We start from the raw sequence: 15818 nt of genomic DNA, 5'->3' as shown, positions 1-15818 counted from the left end.
GGTTGGGTCCTCACACTAGGCTTCTCTAGGGGAAATGGGCAGAAATCCTCGTGGCCAGAGCAGCATCCAATGGCCTGCACTTCTTCCCTCACTTTATCATTTATAACGTTTAAAATTTTAACTTTTCTGCAGAACCTAAAAAGCATGTGTTTATCAGCAGCCCTTCTTGCAGACCAGGCAGCAAGGCATTTCCTCACCTTCTTTGAGATCTGCACCTAACTCTGCCTGAAGCTTCCCCCTGTGTTTCTTGGGCTCAGTGTTTTCCCTATTTCCAGCTTTCAAGATTGTTTTCCTTCTTTGCATTGGAATGTTGGTGTCCTGGGACAGGATCCCCTTTCAGCCAATCAAATGAACCCACCCCAGAAGTAGAGGAGCCTGTCTTTAAATTATCCCAGGAGAGCAAGCTGACTCAGGAGGCTCGCAGCCTCTAATGTCATGTCCTTCTAATGACCACTTGGAAGAGCCGCTGCTGCTGCTGCTGCTGCTGCTGCTGCTGCTGCTGTAATTTAAGTCCACGCCCTTTCCTTTGTCCATCACCAAAGAGAACAGCCACACCTCCTGCTGGTCCTGGTTTTCCTTCGGGTTAGATCATGCCTGGATAACTGTAACTCATCAAGGAGTAACTCATCATGTGTGCCAAGCTTCTTACATACATTGTCTCATTTAATCAACGTAGTGACCCGTTGAAGTAGAAAGTCGAGTAGTATGCCCGTTTTACAGATAAGGAAAGTGAGGCCCTGATGAAGTAACAGTGTTTCACCACTGTTACAGGACAGAGCCCTGGTCCCGGATCCTAGCCCTTCTCCGTATGTCTCACCGCCTCTAATTCCTTTCATCCTTTCTTCCCCAAGCCTGTTTTCTCATTTTTATTTTTTACTTTATGAGCTCATTCCATTTTCTTTATTTTCTGCTTTTAAGTTAGGGATTTTCATCTCAGGCACCTTCCTTCCCCTCCTGCATACCCGACCTCACTTCCAGTCTCTCAAGCACCCCCAGGCCCCTAACCCTGTCAACTGGTATTTAGAAGCAGGTGCACTGTACTTGAAGGCTAGAAATGACCCCATATCGCTGCCACAGATGAGCGAGAAGCTGTGCAGAAGAAAACCTTCACCAAGTGGGTGAACTCACACCTGGCCCGGGTGACATGCCGGGTGGGAGACCTGTACAGCGACCTCCGGGATGGACGTAACCTCCTGAGGCTCCTCGAGGTGCTCTCAGGAGAGACACTGGTAAGCTGTGGTCATAGAGGAGGAGGGAGCCCGAAAAACAGTGGGCAAGGGGACAAACTTGGAGTTGCCCTTCGAGAGGAATGACAGCACAGAGTGGAAAGCAGTTGGCTGTTGTCTGTTCAGAGGATGGTTTCAGTTGGAGAGGCTTTGCTACATGGATTAAACAGGAGCATTGCTTCATGGAGACAGAAACAGTGGCCCCATTGAAAACATTTCTTTTCCCACCCACTCTGGGTGCAATTAATTCCCTTGGGAATCTTAATCTGCCCAAGCCTGATCTGGAACCTCAGCTTTGGCTGTGTGAACTTTGGCCCAGCCTTGAGGGCTGTCCCTGTGTTCCTGAGGGGGGTCATGGGGAAGGTGTGCAAAGGAGGGCCTTGGGAAGGCTAGGAGGGAAGGAGGAGGAGGCCCATGGATTCATGTCATTGTGTCCTCTGTCCCTCAACAGCCAAAGCCCACAAAAGGCCGCATGCGGATCCACTGCCTGGAGAACGTGGACAAGGCGCTACAGTTCCTGAAGGAGCAGAAAGTGCACTTGGAAAATATGGGCTCCCATGACATTGTGGACGGAAACCACCGTCTGACCCTTGGGCTGGTCTGGACCATCATCCTTCGATTCCAGGTACCCCACAGAGTGTCACGCAGAATGTGCTTCACACATTGGTGCTGTACCGTGGACAGGCACTGCCAGTCCCTGGCATGATCGATATAAACAGGAAGGGTCTAGAACCTTGTATAGCACTTTGTTGGTTGCTGCGATATCCAGGCCCCAGATCAAGGGACTCTCCTCCTTAAACAGAGTAGAGACCAGTGTGGGTGTTGCCAAACTTCTGTGGCCAGTTCCCTGTGGCCCGGTTTGTTGACTGGTCACGTGTAGTACGACCACATGTTGGACCACAAGGGACTGGAGATTTTACAGGCTGAACTTTCACCCCTGAAAGTTTGAGAACTGCATTTGGGGCCTGGTCATTGGTCCACTCCTCTGTCTCAAACTCTGCTTGCCTCCCTAAAACAGTCACCGTACTGTTCCTTATGCTCTGAGCACAGGCAGTCCAGTGTCCTAATGCCATCACAACTGTCCTGGTTGTCCCCTTTCTCCCTGGGTGTAACCTTTTCAGCTCCTCCCAGCCCTGAGCAGAGCTCCATCAGTGTCCCCTTTAAAACCCTGCTCTCAGGCACTCGTGGGTCCCCACCTGGAGGAGGCAGCAACCTTCGTTTTGAGGAACGTCCACTATTCTGACATCTTACCCCATCTTGATGCCTCAGATCCTTTTGAACCAATGTTTTGTGGTCACTCGCCTAGGAGGAACGGTCCCAGGCTCTGTTCCTGCACCCCTATCACAGGAGTCTAAAGAGCAGTTTCCTGCTGTACATTTCTGAGTATCTCCAATAACTCCAGGAGCCCCTGTTCAAAGAGTGAGGATCTTCTTTCTCTCCTTCTTAGATCCAGGACATCAGTGTGGAAACAGAAGACAACAAGGAGAAGAAGTCAGCCAAGGATGCCCTACTGCTGTGGTGCCAGATGAAGACCGCAGGGTGAGGCTGCCCAGGGACCATGGCCTTGGAGGGTTGGATGCACCAAGCTGTGTGGTAAAGGAGGCCTGGGCTCCAGGACCCCTTAGCTGGGGATCCATCGTTGAGTTGCAGACCCGGGCTAGGCCCTACTTACCATTTGTCCCGGTCTCTGTATATAGGTATCCCAATGTCAACGTGCACAACTTCACCACCAGCTGGAGAGATGGTCTGGCCTTCAACGCCATCGTGCATAAACACCGGTGAGGAGCCAGGGTTAGCGAGCCCACCCGAGCTGCCGGGTTGGTTAATGGCCTAGGGGCACACACACGCACGAACAGTGAGATGGGCCACCCGGCAGTTATGAGGAACGAACATTCAGAGAAGAGCTGGGATGTGGGGGCAACACGATGCACAGAGGGCAGGGATGGGAGCCGAGATGGGGAGGGATGGGTGGGTGTGGGTTTAGGGTCCTTGGTTCTGGACAAAATGGAGTTGGTGACAAGGATAAAGAATAGGGGTAGCTTTACTTTTCCTCTTTAGGAGCTCATGTGCTCCCAATGCCTTCTATATTCCCCCTCGTTGCAGGCCGGATCTGCTGGATTTTGAGTCACTGAAGAAGTGCAATGCACACTACAATCTGCAAAACGCTTTCAATCTGGCCGAGAAGGAGCTGGGGCTCACGAAACTGCTGGATCCTGAAGGTGGGGCAGAGGGATCTACCAAAGACACTGCGGGACAGAGATAGAAGGCAGATGATGAGTGGGCGCCTGGGGCTGGCTGGCAGAGGGGTGGGGTGTGCGCATGGGAGGTGACTGCTAATGGATATGGGGTTTCCTTTGGGGGGTGATGTTCCAGAATAGATAGTGGTGAGGGCTGCACGTCCTTGTGAATATACTAAAACCTGCTGAATAGTATACTTAATTTTTAATTTTTTTTTAGTGTTTATTTTTGGAGGAGAGAGAGAGAGAGAGAGAGAGAGAGAGACAGAGCATGAGCTGGTGAGGGGCAGAGAGAGAAGGAGACACAGAATTTGAAGCAGACTCTGGGCTCTGAGCTGTCAACACAGAGCCCAACGCAGGCTCGAACTCACAAGCTATGCCACCATGACCTGAGCAGAAGTCGGGCACTTAACCGACTGAGTCACCCAGGCGCCCCATGAATAGTATACTTTATTTTTTTTATTTAAAAAAAATTTTTTTATGTTTATTTTTGAGACAGAGAGATAGACAGAGTGCGAGCAGGGGAGGGGCAGAGAGAGAGAGGGAGACACAGATCTGAAGCAGGCTCCAGGCTCTGAGCTGTCAGCACAGAGCCCGCCGCGGGGCTCGAACTCACGAACGGTGAGATCATGACCTGAGCTGAAGTCGGACACTTAACTGACTGAGCCACCCAGGCGCCCCTGAATAGTATACTTTAAAAAGGTGAATTTTATGGTATGAGAATTATATCTCAATTAAAAAAAAAAAAAGAAAAAAAAGCTGTGGGAAGAGGTGCCACCCTGTGGCAGAAAGAGCCCTAGGCTACAGTTCCATCCCAGCCCCACCATGGACTAGCTCTAGAGCCAGTCACTTAGCCTCTCTGTGGCTTAGTTTCCTCATCTCTAATATGGGAAGATTGGTCTATGTGGTCTCTAAGGCCCTTCTCATTCTAAAATTCTAGGGTTCTAAATAAAGCTGCATGACCTTTTTTTAAAAAAATTTTTAATGTTTATTTTTGAGAGAGAGAGAGAGAGAGAGAGACAGAGAGACAGAGTGTGAGCAGGGGAGGGGCAGAGAGAGAGGGAGACACAGAATCCGAAGCAGGCTCCAGGCTCTGAGCTGTCAGCACAGAGCCCAACGCGGGGCTCAAACCCACAGACTGCAAGATCATGACCTGAGCTGAAGTTGGATGCTTAACCGACTAAGCGACCCCAGCGCCCCTAAGCCGCATGACCTTGAGGACTCACCAAACATGGGCCTTACAGTCAGCAGCCCCTGCTGACTGGCCTCTGTGGTTCTGACATTAACACTGGTGAGACTGGCCATAGCCACCAGGCTTTTATTTGGTACTTGGCACTGCACTTGATGTTTCAATTAATTTAATCCTCACAACACCCCCTTGAAATCAGTACTGTTATTATTCTCCATTTATGGAGGAGAAGATGGGGACCTATAACAGGGTTAAGTGACTTTCCCAAGGTCATACAGCTGGTGGAGCAGAGAGTCAAACTCCAGACCTGTTTGCTCAGCCACATCTGGGAGAGCAGAGAACAGTCTTGGTGCCTCCAGGAAAGGGAGGCAGAGAAGGGCCAAGGGGCTTCCCAGCTGGAAACGCCCCTTCTTAAACTCCCTGGGAAGACTTGGGTCTCGGTTGTTTTCTCCCTGTTTTCCATCCCACCATAGCCCCATCTCAGTCCCTCTCAGTCCAGAGTGACAACAGCTAACTGGTGTTAGAGGGAGAGCAAATGTAGGATCCTGGGAGAGCATTGGAGAAGCACAGCTATGATAAAGAACATTTATGCAAAGCTAAGTATCCTGTAACTTAACGAGGTGATTCCAGTGGTTCCTGCCTTCCTGTGAGCTTTCAGAAGTGGTCAAAGGGCTGCTGGTCCTCTAGTCTTCCCTTTAGTCAGGATGGAGTCTGCCTAATAGAACCCAGGGATTTCAAGTCCTAGTCAGCCTTCATCCTTGTGGTAGAAGCTGATTTGCCTCAAGGACATTCACCTCCTTGGACCCATAGCTGAACTTTGGGATTGAGGTCGAAAATAGCCGTGACCATGCCCCAAGATGGCCCTGAGAACTGCTGGGGCTCACTGGGCCTGTCCCTCTGAACATCCTGGGTGCAGGAAGCTTACTTTGTACCCTCCGTCTTGCTGCCCCTGAATCCATTGACTTCTTAGACATCTTTCCAGTTCTTAAGTACAAGATCCATCCCCAGACAGGAATACGGTTTCTTTCCTTACCTTTCTTCCCCTAAACAACTAACTTTGGTCTCCACTGGAAACAGTGGGTAAAAACCTCCTTGGGCTTCTGAATTTTGTCCTCTGCTTGTTTCTAGGAGGGAAAAAAAAAATCTTAGCTTTTGCATGCCCTTTTAGTCCAAAGGATTTCTTTGTCATTTTGTACTGAGAGGTACTGGAAAGAGGTCAGTCTTGGAGAGTTGGGGATGGGGTGAGGCTGGGACTGGGGTGAGTGATTCAAGCTGCAGGTGGATTTCTGGGAGGCAGGTTCCTAATCTCTAAGCATACATGACTGACCTGGGTGATCCTTTTTCTCAGATGTGAATGTGGACCAGCCAGATGAGAAATCAATCATTACTTACGTGGCTACTTACTACCACTACTTCTCCAAGATGAAGGCCCTGGCTGTGGAAGGCAAAAGGATTGGCAAGGTATTCCCCACCACGGGGCGGTCAGCACAGAGGTCTGGCCTGGAGGTCTTCCTCCCCTAAAGCAGAGACAGGGCGGAGCTGTGGGGCTGGGCCAGGGACCCCGTGGGCAGGCCCCCCATGTCGCTGTCTCACAGGTGCTGGACCATGCCATGGAGGCAGAGCGCCTGGTAGAGAAGTACGAGTCCCTGGCCTCAGAACTGCTGCAGTGGATTGAGCAAACAATTGTGACCCTCAACGACCGGCAGCTGGCCAACTCCCTGAGCGGGGTCCAGAACCAGCTACAGTCCTTCAATTCCTACCGCACGGTGGAGAAGCCACCCAAGTAGGTGCCTGGGGACCACCCCCTGCAGCAGCATGCCTGCCCTGAGCCGTGCTCATGGGAGAAGGAGCCTAAATTAGGGGGGCCTTTTGGGAGGGAAATTTGGCAGGACATAAATGCAGCGAAGGCTCGTGTCTCCCAGCTCAAAGTGCCAGAAGCAATTCCAATATAAATTTTTTAAATGATTATCCATTTTTTAAAGATCATGCTGTAGGAATGCTTGCTGCAGTCGAGTCAGTGCAATCCACTCGGATAAGATTACTGGCTGGGTGTTGCAGAACCCTATTCCAGCTCAGGGCCAGGGGGACTGGATCTGACAGGAGGGTCATCACCAGCAACACGGGTGTGTGACTGGTGACTTACACGTTGCAAAGGTTCTTACTGTTTACCTATATTAGAAATTGGCTTTTTTTCAAGTGCAGAATTGCCATTAGGCAGTTCTATACCGTGCATGCTAAACCTTCTGTTTTCCTGTTTTTGAGCTTTTTCGGAGTTAATGTGTTTCAGCTCCAGAACGAACACTGATCCAGCAAACATCTGTTCCTACACATTCCAAGAATGATTTAAGGTGTGCCCTTTGACCCAGAAAGGCCTCTTCTGGGCATTGAACAAAGATATAGATTCCAGGATGTTCACTAACCTGACTTTTGTAAAAGCAAAATGAGTCATGGGATAGCCACTGAAATTCATGTTGAAGAGCTGCATTTGTTGACATGAAAAGACGTTCATGAAAAATAGGTGAAGAAGCAGTTTACAAAACTGCTTATTTGTAGACAGCAGGGAGCAAATGGCGAAATGTTCAGGTTCAAAGTACCTGAGTTCAAATCCTGGCTTTGCCATCAAGCAGTCCTGAGCATTGGGCATCTTACTGAGCCTCTCTGTGCCTGTTTTCTCATCTGGAAAATGGGGATAATAAGAGAATGCGGATAATAGTAAGAACCAAATGAGAGGGCCTGGCTCACAGTGGGGGGGGGTCCTTGGCCAGCATTGGTGTGGTTCTGATATAATCCCATCTGTGTACAAAAAAAGAAGAGGAAGCACATGCCTGCCAAAAGGCAACCGGTCGTTTCTGTATGGGTTTCATTTGCTCTAAAATTCTGTTCTTTTTGCCTACCAATATTTTCTGCACTTTGCACTGAAACCATGCATTGCTTTCATGAGAAGAAAAGCAACCCAGGACACTTTATTTTGAGATGTAAAGCGATCCTGTGCCTAAGTGGCCCTTGACCCCAACCTGGCCTCCTACCTCAGGTTCACCGAGAAGGGGAACTTGGAAGTTCTGCTCTTCACCATCCAGAGCAAGCTGCGGGCCAACAATCAGAAGGTCTATACGCCCCGCGAGGGCCGGCTCATCTCTGACATCAACAAGGTGCACGGCCTCCCTTCCTGTCCCACCGATGTCCCATCCCTGGCACCAGCCCCCACTACCCCAACTGGAACACTTGTCCAGGCTCCCCACGGCCCTCCCCGGTACAGATATGACTCACACATCCTCCTGTGCATCCTGCACATCCCCCCTTCCTCCTCCGTCTGTCTCTCCGTGCAAGTGCACATAATAAAATTACACCCTAGTTCCTTATCTTGTTCAGCATACCCCGAGTTCGCTGTCTCTACTTTTTTTTTTTTCACAATGTTGTGAGATTAATGTAAGTAATAGGGTTCACCTGCGGTCCCACCACCACAAACAAATCCAGGGGTCTCCACCGTTCCCTGTCCCTTTCCAGTCCTCATCCACAAGCAGATGAGCTCTCACGCAGCTCCGTGGCACTCACGTCGTCCCACTTCTCATACTTCCACGCACAAATGTCTAACCAACTACATTCCACAGACCCAGCAGACTGAGCTTCCGTGGGACTCATAGTGTGCCCTCGGTCCTGATGATCCCTCCCCACCCTCACTTCCTGAGCCCTGGTTCTTTTGCACCAATCCCATCCCCACCTCGCAGGCTTGGGAGCGGCTGGAGAAAGCTGAGCATGAGCGTGAGCTGGCCCTGCGCACCGAGCTGATCCGCCAGGAGAAGCTGGAGCAGCTGGCCGCCCGCTTCGACCGCAAGGCCGCCATGCGGGAGACCTGGCTTAGTGAGAACCAGCGCCTTGTGTCCCAGGTAAAACACAGGGGGCTCTTGGCCTGTGTAGGCTGGGCAGGAGAAATGGGAGAGTGAGTGGTAGATTAGGAGCCCTGCAACATGGGGAGCTAATGAAACCCGGAATCCATCGCACGGATAAGAAGACCAGGAATCCCTGGAATGGGGGGCCAGAAGCTTGCACCGGAGAAAGGGTTAGTGAGATAGGATGGGATAGGATAGGGACGAGACAGAGCCACCTTGCAAAGTTGACATCTTGCAGTGGAAGCCCTCTGGGGAGCAGAAGGGACCGGCGAGCAGAGGTGGTGGCCCTGAGCTCCTCAACTTCCCCTGCCTGCCCTCTGCCTCAGGACAACTTTGGGCTGGAGCTGGCGGCCGTCGAGGCAGCAGTGCGGAAACACGAGGCCATTGAGACGGACATCGTGGCCTACAGTGGTCGGGTGCAGGCTGTGGATGCCGTAGCCGCAGAGCTGGCCGCCGAGCGCTACCACGACATCAAGCGCATTGCCGCGCGGCAGCACAACGTGGCGCGGCTCTGGGACTTCCTGCGGCAGATGGTGGCAGCCCGGCGGGAGCGGCTCCTCCTCAACCTGGAGCTGCAGAAGGTGTTTCAGGACCTGCTCTACCTCATGGACTGGATGGAAGAGATGAAGGTAGCAGCGGGCTGCGGGCTGGGGGTGAAGATGAGCAGGGCAGTGACAGCGTGACTGGGGACCTGCTCCCTTGGCGCGTCTTGGTGGAGTATGTCTCAGTGCAGGGCCCTGACCCCTATTCAGGTGCACAGAGCAAACAGGGCCCCGTCTGCACGGGGCTCACATTCTGGTGGGAGGAGGCTGATGATAAAACCCACGGACTCGCCTGGTTGGCTCAGTTGGTAGAGCACGTGACTCTTGACCTCAGGGTCACGGGTTCCAGCCCCACATCGGGCACGGAGCCTACTTAAAACAAAACAAAGCAAAACAAAAAGCAAAACACTCCACGAGCCTATCAAGAAACAAAATAGCAGGTGGACATAAAGCCCACGAGGAAACTGAACAGGGTCATGTTATAAACTGGTCCAGGAAGGCATCTGAGAATATGCCATTGCAGAATAACTGAAGGGGTCAGCACAGGGAGATCGGAGCAGGCACTGTTTCAGGCAGAAGGAACAGCCTTGGACCTGCACAGGCGTGCCGTGTTCAGCAGAGCAGGAGGGCAGTGGCTGAGATAAGGGTGGAAGCAGCCAGCTCACCCAGGGCCTTCCAGGCCTGCTCAGGGGGACGAGTTTTGTTCAAAGTCATATGAAGCACTGAGAATGATTGGAAGGTTTTGGAAAGGAGAGACACGATTCTGCCTTAATGTTCTTAGAGGTCACCTTGACCATGAGGTGAAGGAGGACCGTGGGGAGCTAGAGTGGGAGCCAAGGGGCCAGTTAGAGGTGGTGTAGTGACCTGTGCAAGGGATGGGGATGAGGCTGGGTCTAGAGAGACACTGAAGTTGCTGGGGTGCTGGGGACTAAGCCATGACCGCAGGAGGGTGGCAAGAATCTGGGTCTGAGAAGATGAGTCAGAACAGAGATTTCAGGAGCAAGGGTTAGTAAGAAAGTCGTTCCACAGGAGGGGAGTTGAGTACAAAATGGCCAGGGAGCCTGGACAGAGCTGGGGTGTCACTGCGTGTGTGTGTGTGTGTGTGTGTGTGTGTGTGTGTGTGTGAGAGAGAGAGAGAGAGAGAGAGAGACAGAGACAGAGACAGAGACAGAGACAGAGCTGTCGCACATGAGCAGGTGTGCTCATCTGGGTGTGACACCCAGAGCCCCCCCACAGAGGGGGTTAGGAGGTTCCGTGGATCCAGGAAAAGGGAGCAAGATTAGCCCGTGTGTGTGGCAGGACTGAAAGAGGCCTGGCGGGGGTGGGTGGGTCCTGGGTGGCCCTCGGAGAGCCATGGGCATGCCACCTGTCCTGGCAGGGCCGGCTGCAGTCTCACGACCTGGGCAAGCACCTGGCTGGAGTGGAGGACCTGCTGCAGCTGCACGAGCTGGTGGAGGCAGACATCGCCGTGCAGGCTGAGAGGGTGCGGGCCGTGAGCGCCTCCGCACTGCGCTTCTGTGACCCAGGGAAAGGTGAACACGGGGTGGTGGGGGGAGCGGAGAAGGGGAGGGAGGGTCTGGGGAGGAGAACATTAAGAACGGAAGCAGCAAGGGAAAACCAGGGACAGGAAGGATGAGGGGTGGATGGTAGGTGACTGAGCTAGGGAGGGAGCCCTGAGAGGTGGGGGGGGTGGGGTGGAGATTTGTAACCATGGATGGGTAGAGGCCGCAGGGTGGCTGAGTCACAGCTCTCAACCCTCCACTCTGACCTTTTCAGAGTACAAGCCGTGCGACCCACAGCTGGTGTCAGAGCGGGTGGCCTCCCTGGAGCAGAGCTACGAGGCGCTCTGCGAGTTAGCAGCGGCCCGGCGGGCCCGCCTGGAGGAGTCCCGACGCCTCTGGCGCTTCCTCTGGGAGGTGGGTGAGGCCGAGGCTTGGGTTCGGGAGCAGCAGCACCTGCTGGCCTCAGCAGAAACTGGCCGGGACCTGACCGGCGTCCTCCGCCTGCTCAACAAACACACAGCCCTGCGAGGCGAGATGAGCGGCCGGCTAGGGCCCTTGAAGCTTACGCTGGAGCAGGGCCAGCAGTTAGTTGCGGAGGGCCATCCCGGGGCGGGCCAGGCCGCCGCCCGCACAGCCGAGCTGCAAGCACAGTGGGAGCGGCTGGAGGCCCTGGCAGAGGAGCGTGCTCAGCGGCTTGCCCAGGCCGCCAGCCTCTACCAGTTCCAGGCAGACGCAAACGACATGGAGGCCTGGCTGGTGGACGCGCTGCGCCTGGTGTCCAGCCCCGAGCTGGGGCACGACGAGTTCTCCACGCAGGCCCTGGCCCGACAGCATCGGGCCCTGGAGGAGGAGATCCGGAGCCACCGGCCAGCCCTGGATGCCCTGAGGGAACAGGCCGCAGCCCTGCCTCCTGCACTGAGCCGCACGCCCGAGGTGCAGGGCAGGGTGCCCACGCTGGAGCGGCACTACGAGGAGCTGCAGGCCCGGGCAGGCGAACGAGCGCGGGCCCTGGAGGCAGCCCTGGCGCTCTACACCATGCTCAGCGAGGCCGGGGCCTGTGGGCTGTGGGTGGAGGAGAAGGAGCAGTGGCTCAATGGGCTGGCCCTGCCCGAGCGCCTGGAGGACCTGGAGGTTGTGCAGCAAAGGTAGGCCCCCTGCTGGCTCCCTCGGGGAAGGCCTTGCGAGCTGGGAGGCCAGCGTGTGGGTGGCGGGCCCTGCCATAAACTGTCTGCTCTTGGTACAACCCTTGAGTCTTAACGATTGTGTTTTCATTTTAATGAAAAATATTTTCAGAGGAAACATTAGGGGCCCCTGGGTGGCTCAGTGGGTTAAGAGTCCCAACTGTTGGTTTCAGCTAAGGTCATGATTTCATGGTTTGTGGGTTCGGGCCTCACATCGGGCTCCGGGCTGACAGTGTGGAGCCTGCTTCGGATTCTCTCTCTCTCTGCCCCTCCCCAGCTCTCTCTGTCTCTCTCAAAAATAAATAAACTTAAAAAAGTTTTTTTAAAGAAGAAAATGTTATACAGCAAGCTCCTATATACCCAATCATACAGATTCAATAATTGTCAGTATCTTTCTATATTTGGTTATTTTTCCTTTTCTTAAAAAAATTTTTTTTGTGTGTTTATTTATTTTTGAGAGAGAGAAAGAGAGCACAAGCAGGGGAGGGGCAGAGGGAGAGGGAGACACAGAATCCGAAGTAGGCTCCAGGCTCTGAGCTTTCAGCTCAGAGCCTGACGCGGGGCTCGAACTCAGGAACTGTGAGATTATGACCTGAGCTGAAGTCAGACGCTCAACCAACTGAGCCACCCAGGCGCCCTTTTCCTTTTAAAAGTTAGCAAATCCCCACATTATCATTTTCACTTCTACATTCTTCAGGATGTGTCCTCTAACATATTAAGAAGTATTCCAAAATAGAGTAAATTATTTTTTAATTGCATGTGTGGACTTTAAAGAGCTGAGGCTTTGATGTTACAAACCTTTAGGCAGATACACTGATTAACCTCTTATGAAGTAGGTTTACTTACAGAATAATACATCTTAAAATCATTTAGAAAGGACATTTTTCTTACAGAACCACAATACCATTCTCACATAGAACAGAACCAGCAATTCCTTGATGTCTGTTACTCATTCCATAATCAAATTTCCTGGTGGCTTAAAAAATGTATTCAAAGATTTTTTTTTTCTTGGTTTTCAAGATATTCTATGACAGAGATCAGCAAACTACAATCCTGGGGCCAAATCCAGCCTGCTGCCTGTTTTTTTAAAATAAAGCTTTATTGGGGCGCCTGGGTGGCGCAGTCGGTTAAGCGTCCGACTTCAGCCAGGTCACGATCTCGCGGTCCGTGAGTTCGAGCCCCGCGTCAGGCTCTGGGCTGATGGCTCGGAGCCTGGAGCCTGTTTCCGATTCTGTGTCTCCCTCTCTCTCTGCCCCTCCCCCGTTCATGTTCTGTCTCTCTCTGTCCCAAAAATAAATAAAAACGCTGAAAAAAAAATAAAATAAAACAAAGCTTTATTGGAACAGAGCCATGCTCATTCATTTACGTATGGTCCCTGGCTGCTTTTACTTTTTTGTATTGCTCTACAATAGCAGAGCTAAATTCTCTTGACTGGGATCTTATGGCCCAAAGGCCGAAAACACTTGCTATTTGGCCCCTTACAGAAAATGTTTGCAGACTCTGTGAGAATATCCAACGCCCCTAGAAGAAGTTATGCTTCACATCTTTATCACGCAAACAAATTTTTGGTTGTTAATTCATTTTTTAATACATGTTAATAGGAGGGGACCCAGGTAGGCAGCAAAGGGGTTCCAGGAAGAATGGGGAGGTTCCCGTAAAGGGTGAAGCCCTGGGCCAGGAATTTGTTTGGCTCGTGCAACTGTTCGTGACATTCGCTTTCATCATCTCCTTGATTAACTCCAGAGGGGATTGCTTTTCTACTTGCTTGGGGGGAACTGAGGCTCCCCACTTGAGCCACAGATACTGCAGGTATTATACGTGAAGATGTGCAGAGGCTCCTGAAGATCAGCCTCGGGTGGACAGAGAGGAGTTTTCCTGGGCATCCAGGGGAGATGGGCTGGTGCACCACCGCTCCCACAATCCACAGCCACCGCTTCCACCCTCTTCCACCCTCTCAGGTTCGAGACCCTGGAGCCTGAAATGAACGCCCTTGCAGCACGGATTACTGCTGTGAATGACATTGCGGAGCAGTTGCTGAAGGCCAAACCCCCGGGCAAGGACAGTATCATCAATACCCAGAAGCAGCTCAACCACAGGTGGGGTTGGGGAGGGCAACCCAGAAAGGATGCAGCAGACAGGGATGGCAGCCAGAGGGAGTTCTGTAGGGCATGGAATGGAGGCTAAAAACGAGGAAGGAAGGTCATCTGGAACATGTTATGGGCCAGAGGCGGGAAATGTTGAGAGAAATGAAGGGGGTAAAGGTAATCCGAAAGGACTTGTGCCTGGACAGGGAGCAATCGAGGGGTCGGGAGGGTGAGCGAGGAGCAGCCTCTTTAACAAGCAGAAGCAGGTGGAGGACTATGCCAAAGGAGAGAGAGGCAAGGAAGAAGCTTCCAAGTATACCTAAATGGGGCAGGAAAGCTGAGCAGCTCTAGACACCAGGCCCTCCTTCTACTCTCAGGTGGCAGCAGTTTAGGACCCTGGCAGACGGCAAGAAGGCAGCCCTGACATCGGCCCTGAGCATCCAGAACTACCACTTAGAGTGCACAGAGACCCAGGCCTGGATGAGAGAAAAGACCAAAGTCATTGAGTCCACCCAGGGCCTGGGCAATGACCTGGCCGGGGTGCTGGCACTGCAGCGGAAGCTGGCCGGCACCGAGCGGGACCTGGAGGCCATCGCCGCTCGGGTGGGCGAACTGACTCGAGAGGCAAATGCCCTGGCTGCTGGCCACCCCGCCCAAGCCCCTGCCATCAATGCCCGGCTTGGAGAGGTGCAAGCTGGCTGGGAAGACCTAAGGGCCACCATGCGACGGCGAGAAGAATCACTGGGTGAGGCGCGGCGGCTGCAGGACTTCCTGCGCAGCTTAGATGACTTCCAGGCTTGGCTCGGTCGCACGCAGACCTCTGTGGCCTCTGAAGAAGGGCCGGCTACCCTGCCTGAGGCAGAGGCCCTCCTGGCCCAACACGCAGCCCTGCGGGGAGAGGTGGAGCGGGCCCGGGGCGAGTACAGCCGGCTCCGGGCCCTGGGTGAGGAGGTGACCCGGGACCAGGCTGATCCGCAGTGCCTCTTCCTACGGCAGCGACTCGAAGCCCTGGGAACCGGCTGGGAGGAGCTGGGCCGCATGTGGGAGAGCCGGCAAGGCCGTCTGGCCCAGGCCCATGGCTTCCAAGGCTTCCTGCGGGATGCTCGCCAGGCCGAAGGTGTGCTCAGCAGCCAGGTAAGAGCCCTGGGACACAAAGTCCCACCCAGGAAGAGAGGCAACTAGGGGTGGGGAAGTGTGGAGGAGAGAAGTGGGTGGGGAGGAAGTGGCAGTGAGGGAGTAGTTGAAGAACCAGGATGGACAGAGAGGGCATGTTAGAAGAATATGGGCGGGGCGCCTGGATGGCTGGGTTGGTGAAGCGTCTGACTCTTGGTTTCGACTCAGGTCATGATCCCACGGTTGATGGATTTGAGCCCCTCCCTCAGGCTCTGCGCTGACAGCATGCTGCCTGCTTGGGATTCTCTCTCTCCCTGCTCTCTCTGCCCCTCGCTCACTCATTCTCTTTCTCTCAAAATAAATAAACATCCCAAAAAAAGTTGATTAAAAAAAAAAAAGAAAAATGTGGGAGTAAAACAAACAAACAAACAAAGATGTAGATACCTGGCTGGCTCATTCAGTAGAACATGCGACTCTTGATCTCAGGGTCGTGAGCTCAAGTCTCACATAGGGTTAGAGCTTACTTTAAAAAAACAAAAACAAACAAAAAAAAAGATTAAACAGAATAAAAAGATGTCGGTATAACTTACCAAAACTGGCTTGAGAGGAAATAGAAAACCTGACCTGCCATGTAAGTGTTAAATATGTGGCCAGAAAGAAGATAAAACGGGACTTGGGCTATTATGGTCCTCCTGCCTAGCTCCCTTGTAACTTTGCAAGACTGCAGCATAATCAGGCACCCCTCACCCCTCCACTCTGTCTTCAGAGCCAGGCTGTCTCCTCTCCTCTCCCCACCTGGCCTCCATGTCTGATATGTCCTTTCAGGAAGTCCCTTCTGAAAAGTTGACAAGTGCTTT

The 15818-nt window shown here is 52.8% G+C and overlaps 1 protein-coding gene across 5 annotated transcripts in view; it reads left to right on the top strand.

The window, feature by feature from the left end:
- The window catches only part of SPTBN2 (spectrin beta, non-erythrocytic 2), a 53089-nt gene that overhangs the window by 23592 nt on the left and 13679 nt on the right, over positions 1–15818 (top strand). For all 5 annotated transcript variants that reach the window (XM_045039583.1, XM_011287044.4, XM_023240087.2 and 2 more), the window contains 14 exons: positions 1078–1229; positions 1678–1851; positions 2674–2765; positions 2924–3004; positions 3330–3445; positions 6001–6113; positions 6248–6435; positions 7684–7801; positions 8378–8536; positions 8866–9168; positions 10460–10613; positions 10858–11728; positions 13723–13860; positions 14226–14982. In XM_045039583.1, coding sequence (XP_044895518.1) covers positions 1078–1229; positions 1678–1851; positions 2674–2765; positions 2924–3004; positions 3330–3445; positions 6001–6113; positions 6248–6435; positions 7684–7801; positions 8378–8536; positions 8866–9168; positions 10460–10613; positions 10858–11728; positions 13723–13860; positions 14226–14982 — 3416 coding nt within the window. The remainder of the gene's footprint in view (positions 1–1077; positions 1230–1677; positions 1852–2673; positions 2766–2923; positions 3005–3329; positions 3446–6000; positions 6114–6247; positions 6436–7683; positions 7802–8377; positions 8537–8865; positions 9169–10459; positions 10614–10857; positions 11729–13722; positions 13861–14225; positions 14983–15818) is intronic.

Source organism: Felis catus, chromosome D1, assembly GCF_018350175.1.
Source record: "Felis catus isolate Fca126 chromosome D1, F.catus_Fca126_mat1.0, whole genome shotgun sequence".
Lineage (NCBI taxonomy): Eukaryota > Metazoa > Chordata > Mammalia > Carnivora > Felidae > Felis > Felis catus.
The sequence above is the reverse complement of the archived record's forward strand: the minus strand, read 5'-3'. Positions and strand labels throughout refer to the sequence as shown.